This window comes from Geotrypetes seraphini, chromosome 13 (genome assembly GCF_902459505.1).
Source record: "Geotrypetes seraphini chromosome 13, aGeoSer1.1, whole genome shotgun sequence".
Lineage (NCBI taxonomy): Eukaryota > Metazoa > Chordata > Amphibia > Gymnophiona > Dermophiidae > Geotrypetes > Geotrypetes seraphini.
In genome coordinates, this window is record NC_047096.1 from 78062458 (window position 1) to 78084668 (window position 22211).

Sequence of the window (22211 nt, forward strand, 5' to 3'; positions counted from 1 at the left end):
CTTCCCTCTGCCACATTACTTCCTGTTGGTGGATGATGTGGCAAAGGGAAGGCCCCGGCAGAGCCAGCTGCAAGCAGCCTGTTCACAGTGCTGCCTCTGCCGGCCAGCTGTCACCGCTACTACTGAAAGACCTGCAGATATGTCAGATCTCATGTAGTTGGGGGGGGGGGGGGTTGGTCTGTTGGAGAGCGCCCAGACTCATAAAGGGGAATGGATGTTAGACCACAATTTGGGGGGGGGTTGACGGAAGGGACATGGATGCTAGGCCCATGGGAGGGGAGAAGGAAGAGGAGGGGACACGGATCCTGGACTGCAAGTTATGGGGAGGGTAAAGGAGGGGACATGGATGCTGGACTGCAAGGGGGGGAGGAAGAGATATGGATGATGCAGAGAGAGGAGGAGAGTGGAGGGAACATGGATGATGGACCAGTAAGTAGAGGAGAAAGGGGATGAGAAGGAAACCCAGGCCAGAAACGGGGGATGAGCAGAAAGAGATGCTTGATTGAAGAGAGAGAGATATGCCATGACCATGGGGAGTGGGGAAGGGATTCAGGGTGGAAGTGAAAGAGGTGGTGAGTGGGATAAGGAGATATGGATGCTGGACCCACAAGGCAGGGTTGGGGGGTGATAGAAAGAGAAAGAGAGTGACCAAGACCAGAAATGGGGTGGGAAGGGAGGAAGAGATTCCTAACCAGTGGAGAGATGGCGAGAGAGATGCCAGACTATGGGGGCCAAGTAGGGGATTCAGGGTGCAAGTGAGAGAGGGGTGGGATTTAAAGGAAAACAGAACTGCAGTTGAAGTATGAGAGGGAACTGAGGAAGCTGGAACCTGAGAGGAAAGGCAGGAAGGAATTTCAGGTCTCAGGATAGAAGAATTCTACGTAAAACACTACAAATAAACTTTGCAGAATTTTGAAATATTATATGCAGAATTTTCAAGAATTTGTACAGAATTTTCTAAACTTTTGCATAGAATTCTACCAGGAGTAGTCATAGAAAATCAAGCATGCAAATCAGCTCATGGAAAGAAAAAAATGAAGACAATATATAGAATAAGTAGGAGAGGAAGAGCAACCAACACACAAATACACTGAAAGAAGTGCGTGAATAGGCTCTGGGGCTTCCGCTGCATCGCTAACCCTCAGTTCTAGAGGTCAGTGGAGAATAAGGCACCAAGGCAATGATTAGGGGCACATGATAACTGGGTAAATCAGGAAGTAATGCTAAAAGGATTTCAGTTACCACCGTGCATAAGAAATCCGGTAAACTCACGACATCTAAAAGAGATGTTCTGCCATTATTCTACAGCTGCAGAAGAGTCTAGTCAGATCTCAAACCAGGCTAGAAACTGTAAAAGGTCTTATTGACAGCATAGGGAAGCTGTATAATAAATTGAGAACACCTGGAGTATGATAGCCTGTAGCTCTGGGGCCAACATTCAAGAGGCCTGTATATAATGCAGGCTCCGACTACATGTGCATGCCACAGTAGCCAGCTTTTCAAAAATTATTAGGGGGGTGCAAAACCCACTAAAATTACTTCTTCCTGGACACAATCAAGAAGTTTGTTCCAATATTGGGAGTGCTCAAGCACCCACAGAACTGGCTCCTATAGTGCAAGATGACTACTAACATTAAGGTATAAAAGAACCCATTTTGGTCCTCAGTGAGGCGTTTCTCCATACCACCTACTCCCCTAAGGATCAACAGCCTGCTTTCCATGAAGTCTCTTGCTTCTCTCACCAGAAATTGTTGCTCTGTGCCCAAATGAGGCCTACATTGCTGCTTCATACGGCTGGTAGTGCTGCTACTTTGCGGCTGCAATTCGGTACCCACAATTTCTTGACGTAAACTGGCCAACCAAATGCAGCGGGGCTCCGGGGAGCTGCAGTCCACCCCAACAGCTTGCTCCCATTGCCAGTATGGAGTTTGCCAAGTATTTTCCACCACAGACATCACTACACCTCACTTTCTGTTGCCAAACGACCCAAAGGAGCACCACAAAAAAACACTGCTACGAACTGGAAAAGCAGCAGGGGCTGTGCAAAGCAACAGCAGCTGGAAGAAAACGTCTTTCTGATGGGGTGCTCTGCTGCTCTCATATCTTGCCTTGGTTTCGGCAGAAGCGCTGTAAAGCGATGGAAGGAATGTGTGGTGGATACAAACTACCTGCAGATGGGTTTGTCCCAGTCAGTCAGTCCCAAGGAAAGAGAGAAAAAAATGAAGTAGAATGAAAAGATGAACATCCATGGAGCAAACTGGAAGTTCCTCAGTCGGGTGTTTTCTGTCTCTCCGTCTGCAGCTGCTAAAGGCGATCATCATTCCAGCCCTCCTCTCCCTGTGACCCAGCCCACTCCAGCTGACACCAGCACAACCCACTGCAAGTCTCACCCTGCCGGAAATATGCTGGCCTGGATGGAAAGCACATAACACCTCCTTACTCTCTCACAACTCATTTCGAGAAAATAAATACCTTTTGGAATGATCATCGAGTGCTGCCTAAGTAATGCAAAGGCTGAGCAATTTTCAGAGATTTTCTTGGATAAAGAGCTGACTGAAAACTATTTGTGGGGGGAAAAGTATATGCACAGGCAACAAGACACAAGCACGGGAAAAGAATGCACATCCTTTGAATTTTCAAAAGTATGCAGTTTTTTTACTTGAGAAAAGTACTTGCAGAAAGGCTCTGCAAGCATATATTGGTGCCCACACCATGTACTTTTACTTTGAAAATTACTGTAAATTCTGTAGATAAAAGTATCTTATGTACTTTGCAGCTACAAAGGTAGTTCAAATATTTCCCTTGAGAGTGCAACTTTTTAAAGCTTGGTGTTGCTTACAGACTCACAGGTACTCTGGAGGGTGGGGGGCAAGAGAAGAAGGCAGGAGGGAGTTGTTCTTTGAAAATTGGTGAACCAGAGTCATTAGTATTTCTGTACCAAAGGGCTATATAGCAGATGAAGAGTCAGTTTGATAAAGCATAACCACAGATTTTGAAATGAAATTCCCACATCTGTATGTGGGATCAGAACATTTTCAACCTATGTAACTAATTAGTTGCCCAGGAAAAATCTTTTTAAAATTGTCCTCTGAATAATAAAGGTCATGACACACAAAAAAAGGTTGAATTCATACAAGAAAAGAAGAAAAGCAGCTATAGGATTTTGGTGCATGTCTGAATCATTTCTAGTTATTTTTTAGGCTTTTTCAGAAGGTCTCATTTTCCCTGTCTGCTTTGGGAAATGTGCATCTGTCTCTTTTGCACATGCAGGAGGAAATGCTTTCTCTGCTTCTACTTCTCCAGCACTGTGTGGGATTTCCATTTCAGTTTTTATCTTCATGTTATTTGTGCTTTCTTATACTTTATTTGATGAGGTTTCAATTTGTTTTGTATGTGACCAAGGTATTCTGTTATTTATTCCCCAAAATGTGATCTCAAGGACCCCCCCCCCCCCCCCCGAGGCCTTCAGGATCCTTAATTTGTGCTTATGCCAATTCCAATAAAGTCTCAAAGGTACTAAAGGATTTGTTCAATGTTTTATGGCACCCAGAAATATCAGAAATCACAGAAAAACTAGAACTATAGGTAAGTACACAATAATAATAATAATAATAATTTATTTCTTATATACCGCTGTACCGTGAGGTTCTAAGCGGTTTACAGTATAAACAGAAGAAATGCAATAAGTAAGATTAATTAAGATGAAGAGAGAGTACTTAGAGTTCCCTGACTGTCCCAAAGGCTCACATTCTTGCTAAACTATTTGAAAAAAATAAATTAGTTAGGTTATAAACATAGAGTAGAAGAAGGTAGGAAAACAGTTCATAGGAAAATTAATTTCGAATACATTATACATTATATATTGTTCAAGGCGGAATACAAATTATAGGAGATTTGGACATTACCAAAAGAATTGCGTAATAAAGATTATCTAGATAAATTACATAACAGTGATTCGTATACATTACATTACAATAAAGGAAGTTAAAGAAGATACTCGTACTTTACTGACTGCAGCAATTTTGAATCACTTGACATTATGATGATGATCACCAGTCTTCCCTGTTTGCACTGGCAATTTTTGGCTTTATCATGTCAGAAAATGCCAACAAATTTTTTTTTTTAAATTTGGATTTAGCTCATGCCATTTCATTGGTAGCTCACGAAGAGTCACATCATTCCTCTCTCTTGGATTAAGCAAAAAACAAAAATTCCAAAATTCGCAGGTATGCTAGAGGTTTGAGGAGTCTGAGTAGCCACTGCAATCTACCATGAGTATCTTCCAGGCCCAGAAAAAAAAAAGAAAGGTTTAAAAGCAAAAATCTAGAAATCACTAATCTTGCATACATCATCTTTTCCCTACAGGCAATGCACTGGTGCTCTAGGGTCTGGTGGAATATTTGCAGTGGTTACAAATTTATTTGATACCACACGCCACACTCAATCTATACATAATATTATGCTACCTTTAGCAAATGATTTAGCTCAGCATTTTGATTTAAAAATTAAAAATCTAAGAAATAATTGCTCAATAAATGATACTCATGAATATCAAATGCAAGGAAATGTAATACAAGCGGATATGATTTGGAGCTCCTTTCAAGATTAAGGATGGAATAATTATATTAAATTATATAACAAATATGCTAAATCATACTATGTTTTGAACTCTTGTCCACCGGATATTATGAAATCAGCTCCATTAGATTTTAAATTGAATTGTTAAATTATCCAATCCCCAAAACCCCCAAAGAATCATTAATATTAATCACTAATTATAGACCAGTAGCATCCATTCCATTTTTTGTAAAAATTATGGAAGGATTGGTCCATTCTCAATTAATGGAATATCTTGATCAATTTTCTCTCTTGCATGAATCTCAATCTGGTTTTAGACCTTTATTTAGTACCGAGACAGTAATTGTAGCTATTTTGGACAATTTACATTCTTTGTTTAGTAAAGGTCTTAATGCCTTGATCATGCAATTTGATTTGGGTTCTGCATTTGATTTAGTGGACCATGGGAAATTGCTGCAATGTTTGGATGCTATTGATATTAGAGGAGAGGTGTTAGAATGGTTTCAGGGCTTTCTCATGTCTCGCACCTATCAAGTTCGTTTCAATAATGATCTTTCAGGTATTTGGACTAATTCATCTGGCATTCTGCAAGGTTCACCATTGTCCCCATTGCTCTTTAACGCTTATATGTCATCATTAGGTACGCAATTGTCCCAGCTGGGGATAAAGCTGTTTAGTTATGCAGATGATTTTACGATCATTATTCCATTTGCTATTTCTCTTTCTGAAGTTATTCCTAAAGCAACAGAAGTATTAGGTCTAATGGAGCAATGGATGACTGAATTTAGACTGAAGCTTAACTCAGAAAACACAAAGTTTTTGTAGCTTCACCGCACCCATTCAATACTAAAACATCATTGCGTATAAATAAATTCAGCTATCCTATTCAATCTACCATTAAGGTTTTGGGAATAATACTGGACCAGGGCTTGACTATGAAGAACCAGGTAGACTCTTTGGTCAGAAAGGGTTTCTTTACTCTTTAGGAAGTTTCGGTCCGTTAGGTTGTATTTTGATGTTTCATCATTTAGAGTTTTGGTACAGTCTCTTATACTAAGCCAGCTCGATTACTGCAATATTGCCTATTTGGCAATTTCCCAGAAGAATATGCAACGATTGCGAATAGTACAAAATGCGATGGTAAGGCTGATTTTTAGGTTGAAGAAATATGATCAAATTAACACCCTCCTATTGAGTACTGCATTGGCTGCCAATGGAGGTGCGGGTGAAATTTAAGTTTGGTTGCTTCTGTTTTAAGGCTCTCAAAGAGCTTTTTCTCTTTTGCAACCAACAGACATAAGAGGAACTCGCATCTGAATTTTGGTTTTCTGCCAGTTAGAGGATGTAAACTTAAAAAAACATCATCAAAATCTTTTTTCACATCAAGCAGCATTATGGGATAAGGATTTAGAACAATTGCTTTTGCTTACTGACACTTATGGGGAATTTAGGAAACATCTAAAAATGTTTTCGAAAGTATTTAGGCAGCTAATTGGTAAAAATTTTATTATGCACTATTTTGATCATTTGAGGGCTCCTTTTACAAAGGCGCGCTTGTGGGGATAATGTGCGTGACTTTTCATCACGCGCTAAACCCCGCGCTGGTCAAAAACTACCACCTGCTCAAGAGGAGGCGGTAGTGGCTAGTGCATCCGGCAGTTTAGCGCGCCTTTGTGAAAGAAGCCCTTAGTGTCTCTAATTATTGGCTTTTAACTTTTTAGTAACAGCGGTACCTGGAGTGACCCGCTTCCTTATAACACTTTACTCCCCCTCCTGACATACCTTTGCCCTATCTTAAGGAGACAAACACCTTAGTTGGTAAAACACCTGGCCGCAGCCCTGTTTATTGAACAGTAAAAACATATTCATATAACATTTTAACATAATTAAATATATATAAATTAACAGCCATAAATAATACTTTAACAATAACCCCAGAACAATGGTATCACCATTGTGACCTGATCCCGAGCTACCATCAGATGTAATTGGCCCCCGACCCCGCCATCTAAGCAAGGGTCCGAGGGGTGGCATGTCCCACACATGCCCCATTATCCATGGTCATCCGACCCACCAGGCACAGCTCCCAGCCGGCCCACCGCTCATCCCTTGATGAGCCCAGTACCAGTAGCTCGGGATACCGCAACCCAACCATCCCCACACCCCCTGAACCCAAAGGGCGGGCGGGTGGGAAAGCTGCCTCGGAGGACCTAAAACTGTTAGGGTCCTCCGAGAGCACTTCTTTTTAACCCCTCCCACCCACAATTCCCCTCGGCTGCGACTAACCAATTGGGATGGTCCCTCGACCACGGACCGCTCCGGACTTGCTCTCTCCTATCCCTCCACCTACAATCATCCCATGGGCGACTCAGCGGGCCACCCAGCCCCGCGTTACGGTCGCCCGTCGAGACTAGCTCTTGGGCTTATTTATTCTATTCAACTTCCCTTTGTTGTTGTTTTTTTAAACTATTGTAAACCTTATAGAACTTTACGGCCTTGCGGTATATAAACTGATTATTATTACAGATCCAGAGTGAAGAACTATAGAATATAAATCAAAAAATGTACATATAAATCCTTACTTAAATATACCTTTCATTAATGAACAATCACTCACAGAATAAGAAATAAAGGGTCAAATTCAAATGCAACCATGAAAATGGAAGCAATAATCCTCTTTTCCCTCTCCCCGATTAAAATCAACCTTTAAAATGTCAAGTTTTTGTTTCTTTATGGAATGTTCCTGTCATGGTATTTGCAAAATAAATCCATTTGGAGACACTATTTCATGGTTCAATAATCTGGGCACTCAGAGTAACACAGCAAATGATGGTAGATAAAAACCTGCAAAGTCCATCCATTCTGCCCAACAAGGCGGCCAGGTTATAGTACTTCCATGCTTAAATGCTGGTTGGCAATTTGCCATCATGCCAACCACATATAGGCAGTTAAAAATGATGCAGTCTTGGGACAATATGGAGCTCATTTTCAGAAAAGAAAATGTTACAAAAAGTGGCATAAAGGGACAGATGAACGTTTATCTCGTATTGTTGAGATGTGTACCTGGGACTTTTTATGCGAGATTCACAGCAGTGCCTCCTAAGATGCTCCATTGCTCTGCCATGAGTGTCAAAGACATCTGTGCGGCCAGTCTACTAAGAATGATGGCCCCTCCTACATCCTGATGGCTTGTTCTGTGCATTTTTTTGGGAGGGGGGGTTTAATGGTTCAAAAGGATAGATGCACTGAGCACAAAAAACATCCATTTAAAAAAAAAACAGAAAAACTCAAGATAAGTTGTTTTACAGTTTTGAAAATGGACATGTTTGGTATCAGAATTTTGTGCATGTTCTGCAAAACGTCTCAACTCAAATTTAGACATATCAAAAATGCCCCTGCACATCATTTTATAACCAAACTATTGCTAACAGTATTTAATATGTCCTGGAGGACCACCAGCCAGACCAGCCAGTCAGGTTTTCAGAATAGCCCTAATGAATATGCATGAAAGAGATCTGCATGTAATGAAGATGATAGGAATGCAGATCAGCCCCATGCATATTCATTATCCTGAAAACCCGACTGGCTAGTGGTCCCCCAGGACAGGGGTGGGGACCACTGCTGTAGACAGTCGGCTGGCACCAGCCCTTCTCCTCCTACCCAACATCTCGCGGCACACCTGGAATCTCAAGTGGCACACATTTTGCGATATACTGGTCTAAACAAAGAGGATGCTTGCAGAAGTGGCTCTGAAGGATCATAGGCAGACTTCTATCAACTGTAATTCCAGCATCTGTAGTATTAGACTGGTAAAACAAAATCCATTCTTTGCTGTTCAGGCTCATCAATCCCTTTTCAAACCATATTTAGCTTTTTTTTTTTTTTTTTTCTTTAGCTACCTAAGAACCCACTGTCTTTCATGGGAAGGATTGCTTCTGTGGCAGGTCCTGTGAGTAAAAGTCGTTATGGATTATAAAAGGTATGCTACATAGGTTTTGAGGTGGTTTTGTGATGCTCGATCATGGAAACATTTTGTGTCATTGTTAGCGAGGTTTACACAAGAACTGGAACATTCTTTTTTGGCTGAGGAGTACTAACTAAGGAGAATATTCTAGTTCAGCTCTGTATCCATTGCTCACGGAGTTTCTGTGGGTACAGTGTTTGCTACAAAACTGAAGGTGAATGGTTTCTCGCTCTCTCCCCATCTTTCTCCAAATGTCTATGGGGTTCGTTTTCGAAAAAGGTAAACTTCCAAAAAGCTTCAGAAACAGGTTTTTCTTGCCAAACCTTTCAAATTCGCTATTTTCGAAACCTATATACTAGAGGGATATCTATGCTGTTCATCTGCTGTGCACCTAAATCTCAAGGGGGCATGTTAGAGGTGTGGTGTGGACACGACTAGGTTTGGCCTATGACTTGGACATTTCTCCATCATAATCAAACATAAGAATAGGTCCAGGGCACAATTTAGACATTTGGGGCTAGACCTGTTTTAATAATTAATAAGTGCCAAAAAGGTGCCCAAACTGACCATATGACCACTGGAGGGATGTAAGCATGACCCTACACACTCCCACGATGTGAATGAAATAGTACATACCTGCCTGTAAGACAGCTTCAGACATATTGTAACTAGTCCTAGCAGAGCAGAAAGCAGGTTCCTAGAATAGCCTGGTGGGCAGTGTAGTCAACCATAGCGATGGGGAATCAGGCCCATACTCTAATCCAGTGTTTCTCAACTTGGGCTGAAGCACCCCCTTGCCAGTCAGGTTTTCAGGATATCTACAATGAATATGGATGAAGTAAATTTGCATATAATGGAGGCAGTGTATGCAAATCAAGTCTATGTATATTCATTGTGAATATCCTGAAAACCTGACTGACAAGAGGTTGGCTCCAGGACCAAGTTGAGAAACACTGCTCTAACCAAATCTACCCACATCCCACATGCAAGGTGTCACCTGCAGGCAAAAGGACTATTGGAGTGCTGTACAGCTGGGTCCAGTAGGTTTTGGGTGGATTTTAGAGGTCTCAACATACACCATAAGGGGGTTTTTATGGAAAGATGTGTACCTGGAACCTTTTCTATGAACTTCACTACAATGCCCCCTATGGTGCCCCACTGCTCTGCTGGGATGTCTGTGTCGTCAGTCCAGTACAAATGCCGACTCCTCCTACATCCCAATGGCTTGTTTTGTGCTTTTTTTTGTTTGGATGTGGGTTGTTGGGGTATTTGGTTTTTAATGGTTCAAAAAGATAGATGCACAGAGCACATTTTCAAGATAAGACGTTTTGCAGTTTTGAAAATGGTCCCAGTCACAACTAGATTTTTGTGCGTGCTCTGTATAAAACATCTAAACTTGGATTTAGACGTCATGTCAAAGTGCCCCTCCACATCAATTCTTTTCAAAGCTCTTGACTTGTCATAAGACCACATTCTGCCCAAGTTATACATTAATGTGTACACAGCAAAAGAAGCAGTGAAAGGAACTAAAGTCAGGGATATATGGAGGGGGTATTTGAGCAGGTATAGCTTGCATTATTTGTTTTTCTGAGAATTAACAGAACTCCTCCTTTAACTTTAGGTGGTTTGCGATCAGAATCATTGCCATCTCGTTTAGAAGAAATTTCATCTCATCTCTGCTGCCTCAGTTCTAATATTTATGTCAGCCATATGCAAATTAATGAAAGTGTTATAAATTGTCTCAATGGGTCTCAAGGCAACCAGTGCAGGGGTCTGAGAACCCAGAAAGGGTCCTTCAGGCTCAGAAAAATGACATCAGCTCCAACAAGCTGAAAGAGTGAGCACGGAGTTAAGGTACCTAGTCTCTGCATGCAGCGGAAACAGGAAAGGAAGGAAGGAAGGAAGAGGCAGGGAGGGAGACAGAAACACAGAAGGGAAAGTAGGGAGGGAGAAAGAGAAGCCAGAACAGAAAAATGTTGGAGCATAAAGGCGAAAGACAGAAGCCTTTCCACCACAAAAAAAGCAAACAAATCATTGTCAAAAACATGTACAACTGTATGTATAATCCAGCATGGGAAGCTGTGTCAGAAGGGGCAATCCAGCCATGAACTGACTAAGGTCCTACAGTGAAGCTGGGGGCAGTTCAGAACCAGGACATTCCACTTGAAAACAAAGGACAGCTACTGTTCTGTGTGAACGTAGATTCCTCTGTTCAGCAATTAATGGAAGGGAGTGATATCACCAGCAGAAACCCAAATAAGGTAAACTCCATCCCCAGCCTGCAGAACAAAGAGATTAGAGATGCAGGCTGCAGTGCCAGACCCTGAACTATCCTAAACATATACACACAGAAGGGTGGTGATGGCAGTGCCAGTCTCAGGGCTCTCCGATACACCACAAAGGCACACCAAAAGGGTGGTAGACCTATTCAACTCACACGAAAACTCTATGGTAGTGCCAGGCCTACATTAGACACAAAAGATGCAATGAAAGTTCCAGAACCATATCACACATACGGAGGGACGCTATGGCAGCGCCACACTGAGAAACTTAAATTACTTGACTTTTCCAAATCCCAAAAGTATAGTATCTTGTACAATTCTAATTCAGCCCAATGCTGCAGCTGTGGAATCGGTACATCAAACCTTTGAACCCTCCCCCCCCCCAAAACCAACATACACAGCCCTGTAAATTCACTTCACTTCTGCCCTATAACACCCCTCACTATTTCAGTATCAAGAAACTCTGCCATAATCAAACATTTAAGAATACATCCAGGGCACAAGTTAGACATTTGCGGCTAGACCTGTTTTAATAATTAATAAGTGCCAAAAAAAAGGTGCCCAAACTGACCACACAGCTTTGCCCGTGACTCTTACTTATGCTCTGCAGCACCCATTGCTATTCCAACATTCAGAATATCTCCTCACATAAAAGTTCTGTAGTATTCTCTGCTAGTCTAGCCCCAAGAACACCCCCCCCAACTTGCACACATAGTACATACATAACTCCTGCCCCACATCACCACCTGCCTTTCCACAGTTATACCCATGCATATCCTGCTATTCCAGTAAAAGATGCCTCTTTCCATCACCACACACAAACCTCCAATACATACACTAAAAAAAAAAAAAAAATCAGGACAAAGAGAGTGTTAGAAAGCAATGGGCAAGCACAGACCAGCACTTCCTAAGAGGTCAGCCTGTGAGTGAAGTGCAGCAGCCTGGAGGCTCACGGAAAGAAATGCAGAGTATGTAGCAGAGGAATGGAAATCCTCCAATACTATGTATAGAAAGCAGCTCATGCTATGAATGTTACAGAGAGTGCAAGTTGGCAAATAGCAGCTATATGCACCCCCTTTCTAAACCCCCCCCCCTCAAGTTTCTGCTTAATTGCTACAAATCAAATCCCCACTCATACAATCTACAGTTATGGTCCAAGTGAGCAGAAACTTCAAGTTTTATGGAATCCACAAATTCTCATTCATTTAACCTTCACAGCTCCCAGGGCCTACCAAGCTATAATTGCTCAGCATGGAATTGCCAAACCCTGCCTCCCGCCCCCCTCCTCATAGAGGGGAGTCTTCAGGAGGGTGGTGGATGCTCTTAGGGGTGGAGAGGTTTATCTGGGTAAGGGAGGATTTCAGGAGATGGAAGAGCTTACAAGATTTCCTGGCTATTTAAAATCACATGTCTGGTAGTAACGAGTATATTGAACAGCACTTATCCAGACAATGCATAGATATTTGTGGTTAGTCTGGGGCCAGAGTCGGCTCTTATTCGGTTGTGCCAATATTCAGTGCTTAACCACAAAAATAACATAGGACCGCATTAAAGATCAGTGTTGAATATTGTTCTTGCCCATATACCTACATATTTAATATCAGTGCCCACACATGGCCTGGCATTGAATAATTGGGGTTAAGCTAAAGACAGCCAAAAAACAATAACCACTACCAACTGAATATCTACCCCTTTGAAACTGTCGGCTATGTGCATCTGTTCTAATGCAATGTTTTCCTGTGAAACCTCTTCAGTCTCTATATTGTTTAAATGGAATACAACTACAAATGGAGGTGGAAGGGTATGTGAAGATTTGTATCCTGTTTTTCATAGAATACTTGTCATAGGTAAATAACTTATCATCCTGATGGTCCTCAAAGAAAACCAAGTTCTCATAACCAGAGTCCCTAGCAACAGGTTGACTTTAACCAAAAAAAAGGGGGAAATATGAAAAAGGAGGTTTCCAATTGCAGACAACAAATTGTTTTGGTGAATACAGGCTTTTTTTCAGTTTTGCATCCTCCCACCCTCCCCCCCACCCCTAATTATTATTATTTTTTTTTTTATTGATGTCAACCTAGAAATTCTAAAAGTGGAGCCCTAAGAGTAGTGGTGGTAAAGAATCTAAAGGAAACCTATAGTCTCAACAGTGAAATCCTTTTCAAACAATGAGTTATGACTGGACAGAACAAGGTTCATTTCACAGCCTCGTAAATCTCTGCAAAAGAAGACTGCAACAAATAGAACAATTTTGAAATTTTTCTTTGAGCTAGAACTGTGGAGGGGCATAATCAAAAAATACATCTAAGTCCGTTTTGGGCCTATGTCGCTAGTTACCCAAAGTCGGCAGTGTCCAAAGTCTATTCTCAAAAAATAGATCCAAAATATTTTTTCCCAAGAATCGTCTAATTATACGTCCAGCCATTTGATCACACAGACTGCTAAGTCGTCTATCTTTATACCCCATTCTTGTCCAAAAAATCATCCAAGTCAAAAGCGCCTAGAACAAGACTTTTTGGACGTGGGAGGAGCCAGCAAAGTGATGGACTGGACACCCAGACATGGCAACACAGTAGTGGGGCACCTTACAGGGCACTGCTGTGAACTTCACAAAAAGGGTACCACATAAACATTTCACCACAACTCCCTTCTAGTTCATGATGAGCCCCCCAAAACCTACTAGATCCATCTGTCTACAACCCCAATAGCCCCAGACTACTTAAGCCACCTCTATTTTTATGATGCTGGGGGGGGGGTAAGTGGTCACTGGGGCAATGTGTGGGAGTCTGTACTTTGTGTCTGTAGTGGTTATCTGGTCACTTTGGATACCTTCTGGGCACTTAGACCTATTTTTACATCGCCTAAGTCACAACGTACAAGTTCCATCTAGGCAGTCTCGTTAAACTTTCAGTTATACTTGCAGTACGACTAAATGTAGCTCAGCCCACATCCCGCCCCCTTAAACGCCACTTTCAGCTCTGGGCATACAGCAACACTGAAGAGGCCTAAGATGTTTTTAAATACGTTTAAACCCAGTTTCAGTTATCGGCACTTGTACGACTTGTCTTATTAATCGTCCAAGTGCCTATTTAGGCGGGATTTTAGACACATTATTTCTTTTCATTTGAATTTTCCATGGATTGGATAGATGTTTGTGAACATCTTCTTAAGTCAGGGCACCATTTTTCCTGTAATGCGGGTTAGGCTCCAGAAGTCCCAGTTAAATGAAGCAGTATGTTATTTCTACCGTTTGAATTGGAGACTGTTATGAATGCTATTCGGTTCACATTTAAAAACCTTCATCCTTATAGATTCTTTTTTGCAAAAGATGACCAACAATTTAAATTATCTCTTCCTTCCAAAAAAGGAGTCAAGTCTTTTAGTCAATCTCTGATTTTCAAGCTATCCCAAGTTTGGAATGATCTTCCACTTCTTTTAAGGAGTTCTGGCTCACTTCAATTTTTTCACAAATCTTTGAAAACCACCTTATTTGCTAAACACTTTGAAAATTAACTTCTTCAAATTTAGTCTTATTTTTATGGTTTTTATTTGTTAACTTAACTATTGTAAACCAAGTCGAGTTTTCTGAGGCTTTTTTCCTTCCTATAATGTAATTGCTGACTCAGGTTTTAAAACTTTAAACAATCTGTGAGGTCAAAAGAGTAATTTGCACTGATAGTTGTGAAAGTATAATCTTTATTCCTGCCCCCTTTTTTCTGGTTGTTTCTCGCCAATTATGAGCAGCCATAATGCATATAGTGCTGTTGCACTGGAAACACCTCTTGAAGCCACTGGGGTCTTCTTAGACATATCATTAGAAAAAAATAGCTGCAGGAAAATCAAATGACTCCATTTTGAAAAGTTATCTGGATGGAAGCCTGAGCTTAAAAATAAATTTACAAAAAATATTATTTAACCCCCCCCCAAACCCACCACCTTGAATGACATTAAAAACCTTGAATGACATTAAAACCTTGAATGACATTAAAACCTTGAATGACATTAAAAAACCTTGAATGACATTAAAAAAACCATCTACCTAGGGAAGTCTAATGGGGTGGGTGGGGGCTGCATGACAGCAAAAGATTCACACAGCAAAAGAAACTTCAGTTTTGGTCAAAGAATGCACACAGAGATGAGCACAAAGTAAAAGAGGTTCGTTCGGCTCCATAGTAAACTAAGGACTGAGGAGGGCCAGCAAGAAGAACATAAGCCTTGTCGTACCGGGACAGACCAAAAGGTCCACCAAGCCCAGTATCCTGTTTCCAACAGTGGGCAGGAACAGGTGTGCCTGCTCAAAAGCTTCTTGAAAAAAGTTGCTGGATTAGTGCTTTCTGTGCTAGACTCTATCAGTGATATCACTCATAAATGAGGATTTATCTGTCCTGTTTGTCCTTAGAGAATCAAAAATTAATTTACAAATTGGAGTGAAATTTGTACTGCCTTTCCCACAGATCACAGCTGCAACAGTACAGACAAATCATAATGTTAAAAGAATGTTAAAAGCCAGCTCAGTTAACCAGGTTTTACATGATCTGCTTTTCTTTACTTTGCCCCTGCTCACAAGCTTGATGCTGTTAGGTCATAGCGCCAGACATAATTACTGGTCATTTAAAACCAGCCTGAAGACGTGGCTACATCGCTCAGTGTTTGGCACGTAAAAGGCTGTTTTGTGTCATGTGTACATCTTATGATGTCTGGATGTTGCCCTGCTATTATATCAGGGAGCTTGACTCTGAAAAGCCGTTTCAATTTTGTTAAGTTAGTGCTTTATATTTGTCTGAAGTTAAGCTGTTGAGGTCATTCTGTTTGTATGTAAATCTCTGCCTTTTTGTTTTTGTTTTATTTCTACTCGACTATAAAATTGCTGCTTCTTTTTATTATTCTGCTGTAAACCACTCTGCTACATCAAATGATGTATAACAAATGATTAAACAACAGAAGGGGAAAAAAAAAAAGTGTGGAGGGGCATTTTCGACACGATGTCCAAATCAGAGTTTGAATGTTTTGTGGAACCTGCACTGAAATCCTGTAGTGAACATGGCAAATCTTCAAAACAGCAAAATATCTATCTTTTTGTTTAAAAAACAGTCATTTCTCAAATATACTTGTCCTCTGAAAGCCAATCTTTTTGAACCATTTTTTTTAAACACACACACACACACTCAAAAGAAAAATGCATAAAACAAACCACTGGGATATAGGAGGAGCCTGCATTTTTAGTACACTGGCCACATAAGACATCCAGCAAAGCAGTGGGGCACTACTACTACTACTGTTATTATTATTTCTATAGCACTACCAGACCTACGCAGCGCTGTCAAGAGTCACAAAGAAGATAGTCCCTGCTCGAAAGAGCTTACAATCTAAACAGACAAGACAAACAGGATGTCATGGATACAGTTAAGGGGAACAGTTAATCTGCTGGTTGGTTGGTGGGCAGTGGGGAATAGGGTTATAGATTGAAGGCTATATCAAAAAGGTGGGATTTTAGTCTGCTTTTAAACAAGGAAAGGGGCTTGGCATACACATCTCACCATAACCCCCTTATAGTGTAAGGTGAGCCCTCCAAAACCCACTCAACTGAATACTACATCAATAGCCCTTATGCCGACTAGGTGATATCTATATGTGGCTACATTGGGATTAGGGTATGTTTTGGAGGGCTCACATGTTCCACCATAACTGTAATAGTTAGGGAAGGATATAGGCCTGAATACCCATGTCTGTGCTTCACTACACCACCCACTAGGCTCCTCCAGGAACCTGCTTGCTGCTCTACCAAGACTAACAATAACATCTGAAGCTATCATCCAGGCAGGTATGTATTGTTTCATTCACATCTTTAGGGGGCAGGAGGGGGGTCAGTGACCACTGGGGGGGGGGCTCATCCTTTCATCCCTCCAGTAGTCATCTGGTCAGTTTGGGCATCTTTTTGGCACTTAGTCCATTGTTAAAATAGGTCTAGCCCAAAACGTCCAAATTGTGCCCTGGACATTTTCTAAAATGTTCGATTATTACAGAAAAACGTCCAAATCATAAGCTTGCCCTAATCCTGCCCAAACCATACCTCCGACACACCCCTCTGAAATTTAGATGCACTGCAGACAACCGTCATAGAAATCAGTCTATAAAATGGGTTTCGAAAATAGCAAATTGGAATGCTTTGGTGAGAAAGATGACCATCCGCCCCTTTATGCCACATTTTAAACGTTTTTCGTTTTTTTTTTAAATGAGCCCCATAGTATTTTAAATTTTCTCCCAAGGGAGTCCAAGGAACAAACATCTCTCCATGTGTCTCAAAGAGTGGGTTCTGGTACTTCTTCAGAGCAAATCCAACCACCACAGAATAGAGAGGAAGCTTTTTCAATTAATGTGGGAAACATTTGGACTTTATACATGGAGTACACCTTTTTTCACTGAGTGCACAGAGAGAGGGCTCTCCCATATTCTTATTTCTGGACCCATCAGGATCATATAAACAGGCATTGTCACGCCTTCCTGTGTGTGTGTGTGGAGGGGGCAAGAAATTGGAGGATGCCCAACATTTCTTTCTTGGATTCCTCACCCTCTAAGAGGCAATCCAGCCGATATTCAGCACTATTTAACCAGCCAGAAACAGTATGACTGGTTAAATGTGAATAATAATAATTTATTTCTTATATACCGCTATACCGTGAAGTTCGAAGCGGTTTACAATAAAGATACGTTTAGTCAGTACATGGGATGCAAGTGGTTTACTTTAAAGATTCATTTTCATCACAAGACAGCAGTTGTCACTGCTGAATATCAGAGCAGCTAAAAATTAACCAGCTATATCACACAATAACTGGCAATTTTCAGCATAGAATGGGTAAGTTTAGGAGCCAAATCAGATTGTATAAACAGCAATCCTATCTTTGGCTGCCATAAAGTTAGCTAGTCAGTGTATAATATTGACTGGTTTAATTTTTAGCTGCCAAAATAATCTGCATATTCAATGCCGTCACCAGAAACAGTCAGCTTTGACTGCAGGAGTTATCCAAGCTGTCTCCTAGCAGCTGAGTATCAGACCCAATTAAATTAGTCTTTTCATATCATATCATTATTATTATTGGTGCTCACAGCATTTCCCCCCATCTACCTGCCCCAGTGAGCACAAACCTCTGGCAAACTTCCATGTCTTCCCTGATTCTTCGATGCCTTAGCGGAGCCATGTTGTCGTATGGTGCCTTCTGAAAAGAAATTAAGACAGCACTATTTGATAAATTTATCTTTTAATTCGATGTTTTATCCTTAATATAATAGTTTTACTGTATTAACTCAAATTTTTTATAGACCTTTTAGCTAATATGCTGCATTCTTATTATTAATAGTTTGTACTTCGCTGATTGTCCAGTTGTTTCTCTTTTATGTATCGGAGAGGGTACCGTTTACCACTACCCTCTGAAGTCTACCTCTAAGCCAGTCCCTAACCCATGCGGTTAATGTTTCACCCAGTCCCATCAAACCCATCTTGTTCAATAACCTGCGGTGTGGGATGCTATCAAACGCTTTGCTGAAGTCCAAGTACACGACATCCAGGGACTTCCCTATATCCAGCTTTCTTGTTACCCAGTCAAAGAAGCTGATCAGATTTGATTGGCAGGACCTTCCCTTCGTAAAATCATGTTGATGGGGATCTCTTAGATTCTCCTCATTCAGGATCGTATCCAATTGGCGTTTGATTAGTGCTTTTATAAGTTTACTCACTATCGATGTGAGACTCACCAGTCTATAATTCTCAGCCTCCGTCCTGCATCCCTTTTTGTGGAGTGGAATGACGTTAGCCATTTTCCAATCCAACAGGTCTCTTCCTGTACTTAGGGAAAGATTGAAGAGCGCGGATAACGGTTCCACCAGGACGTCACTCAACTCCCTGAGTACCCTGGGGTGTAGTTTGTCCGGTCCCATAGCTTTGTTCACCTTGAGTCTTGATAGCTCCTCGTAGACACTGCTGGGCATAAACTCGAAATTTCGAAACGGGTCTTCCGAGTTTTCCCTCGTCAGCAGCTGAGGGCCGGATCTCGGTGCCTTGCAAGTGAAGACCGAACAGAAGTATTCATTTAAAGGTTTGGCTTTGTCGGAGTCCGATTCTACATAATTCCCGTCGGGTTTCCTAAGGCGTACTATCCCATCTGTGTTTCTTTTTCTGTCACTAATATACCGGAAGAAGGATTTATCGCCCTTCTTGATGTTCTTCGCAAGGTTCTCCTCCATTCGGAGTTTGGCCTCCCTGACTGCCGTTTTGACCGCTTTTGACTTGGCCAGACAGTCTTCCTTGGATTCTCGCTTCCCTGATTGTTTGTAGATGATGAACGCTCTTTTCTTCTTTTTTATGAAGTCTGAGATCTCCGCAGAGAACCACTGTGGTCTATTGTTTCTTCGCCGTTTACTTACTGATTTGACGTAGCAGTTGGTTGCTTCGTGTAAGGTTGATTTCAGAGTTGACCACATTACCTCTACATTATCTGTTTCGGCATGGTTTTGCAGTGCCCGATGGACGAAATCTCCCATGCTTTCGAAGTTTGTGCCCTTAAAGTTGAGGACCTTGGTTGATGTGCTTGACTTAATGAAACCTTTCCTGAGGTTGAACCATATCATGTTGTGGTCACTGGAGGCCAATGTATCGCCTACCGAGACCTCTGTGACACTTTCTCCGTTGGTGAGTATTAGGTCTAGTATCGCCCGATCCCTAGTGGGCTCTAATACCATTTGTCTGAGTCTCGCTCCCTCAACTTACCTAGTTTAAAGCCCTACGAAGTAGGCGGGCTAGTATGTGTCCAAAGACATTCTTTCCCCTTCTGGTCAGGTGAAGTCCTTCAGGTCCCTGTAGTCCTTGCCGCACCTCTCCATGGTTCAGGAATCCGAAGTTCATCTCCCTGCACCATCCGTGCAGCCAGTCGTTTGTCCTCTGGATACGATCCTCCCTGGCTCTCCCCTTGCCTCTCACTGGGAAGATCGAGGAGAAGACCATCTGCGCTTCCATCCTCCTCAACTTCTCACCCAGGGCTCCAAAGTCTACAGATATGTTCTCCGTGGTGTTCCTGGCAGTGTCATTCGTTCCAACGTGGATGAGAAGCATGGGGAAGTGGTCATGGGGCTTGATAAGTCTGTCTAGGCAGGCGGTTATATCTCGGATCCTGGCTCCTGGCAGACAGCAAACCTCTCTTGATTGCATCTGGTCTGCAAATTGGTCCCTCGGTGCCCCTCAGCAGGGAATCCCCAGAATGCTTACAACAGGGTACAATGGAAAGGTAGCATACTGCGAACGCACACCACAAAGCCAGGAGGAAAAAGTGCAAAGATTCAGAAATAAGGTCAGGCAGAGCCGCAAATTGAAAAAGGCACAGAACAGAAGACTCATCCCCAGGATTCAAGACCCCAGAGGGATTCGCAGATCCAGCACACAGTCCCTGATTTTCTCACTCCGGGAAGCGCTGAACCTGCAAACAAGAAGCAGTGATTGAAACATCTACATCAGGATCCCCCAAATGTTTATTGTAAGTAGTGTGGTGTGTGTTGTATTGCATTATTTGATGTTAATTTATATGTATGTATTTTTTTGTAACCCGCCCTGGGTAAGGGCGGGATATAAATAAATAAACCATAAATGTTTTATATTTTATTAACATTTGATATACCGCTTAAGCATATTACAGATCTAAGCAGTTTACAATAAAATACAGGTACTTAGAACTTCCCTATCTGTCCTGAAGGCTCACAATCTAGCTAAAGTACCTGAGTAAACAATTATTTAAAAAAGATATAACAAAATTCCAAGAATTGAGAGGGAAAGGTACAATTCAAATAATAATAATTAAAAAAAGATAAAATAAATAAAAAGAATAAAGTTAAAATGTACAAATAAGTTTAAGAGATTGGAGATTGAGAAAAACAAATTCCAATCTGGTGCAAAGTCCAATCATCAATCCGGTCCAATAGAGCTCCACATCTGTAAAGAAGGATCGACACAGAGAAGTGATAGTGGGCTGTGGGGCCATCCTTGTCTAGTCTTTCACAGAAGTGAAGGAATCAATAGCTGCAATCTGGGCCCAAGAGCAGAAGGCAAAGAAACCAGGAAGAAGAGGTAGGCCACGAAAGGTCATCCGACGCTGTCACCAACCCACTGCACAGTATCCAGGCAGGCCCCACCGATGCAAGCCAACAACACAGCCTCTGTCCCAGCCTGCCAGAAAAGTGGTGGCGCCGGAAGGAATGATCCAACAGTGCAGCCATCAGGTACAACGCAGTCCGCCAGCACGAAAGGGAAGCTGCGGACCCCAAGAACCACTCCAACTCAGTGCACGATGCAAGCAGCGGCATCCACAGTGCAGCCAAAAAGCAGAAGATGAGAAGAGAGAGCGCAGGGCAGAACTGGGCCCAAACACAGCAGCCGTTCCACTCACAGTCACAACCTCGGCATCCAAAAGAGAAAAAAGAAGAGCTGTGATCCTGCAACGATCTTCAGCTGTCACCAAACGCAGGTAGGAAAGGCCTCAGCTAAAGATTAACAGTTCAAGGTCTTTAGGTTCTATAACTGTCAAACTCCTACATTCAAAGATGTTAGTGATTTTCTGACTCGCCCAGGGTAAAATTAAAAGTAAAATGAACAGAACAACATAAAACTATAAATAAAGTGGATGAAAGAAATAAAATAAAGTTAAAACCAGCAAAATAAAACTAAAAATTAAAAAACAAAAGAGGATGACACTGAAGCCCAGATTTTAATCAGACAACATTCTGGAATTCTAGAAGGTCAGGCAGCACGTAGATAGAAGAAGGCTGAGATGAGTCCGTGCCCGAAGGCACAATGCCACTCAGAGACACCTCTTTAGCGGCGTAGGACTGTGCAGGGGGAGAACAAGCATTCTAAAATTCAGACCTTAAAAATTTCATAAATGGAGAAAAAGTGTCTGGCTCCAGGAGCGCAGAATCACCCTTAGGTGACTGAAAATTGTAATACTGAGGCTACGGAGGGTTCACAACCTGGTGAACAGAATTACCAGCTGTGCCAAGCCCCCAAAATCACAGAAGGCCGCCCCACCAGACTAGCTGAGCATTTGGTCACCTGCTTCAGAAGGGTAGAAGCTAAGCTGGATGCTGCTGCCCCTACCTGCTGCACCATGCAAGGATGCTCCAAAAGTGCTAAATTTGCGCAATCCTGGTTAGAATCCACTTGAGGAGCCCAAGGACTCCATCCCAGCAAGTTTCCAGACAAAATTTGCAGTTTTGAAGAATCGGGAAACTTTAGAAAAAAACAAATTCGCTAAAAATCCAAGATGGCCACCATTAAGAAATTTGAACCAAAATTGCTATATTTTTCACACTTTCCAAACACCAAAAATGGCGATTTTAGAATCTTTCAG

General features: G+C 41.8%; 1 protein-coding gene across 5 annotated transcripts in view; it reads right to left on the reverse strand.

Annotated features, from left to right (window-relative positions):
• Positions 1-22211, reverse strand: part of ARHGAP23 (Rho GTPase activating protein 23) — a 136675-nt gene that overhangs the window by 82955 nt on the left and 31509 nt on the right. Inside the window, exon 1 of one of the 5 annotated variants that reach the window (XM_033918428.1) lies at positions 1743-2212. The exons of 3 other annotated variants lie outside the window; for them this stretch is intronic. In XM_033918428.1, coding sequence (XP_033774319.1) covers positions 1743-1955 — 213 coding nt within the window. In that variant the 5' untranslated portion in view covers positions 1956-2212. Of the gene's footprint in view, positions 1-1742; positions 2213-22211 lie in introns of those variants that run through there. One more of the 5 variants, XM_033918427.1, reaches the window with a different exon arrangement.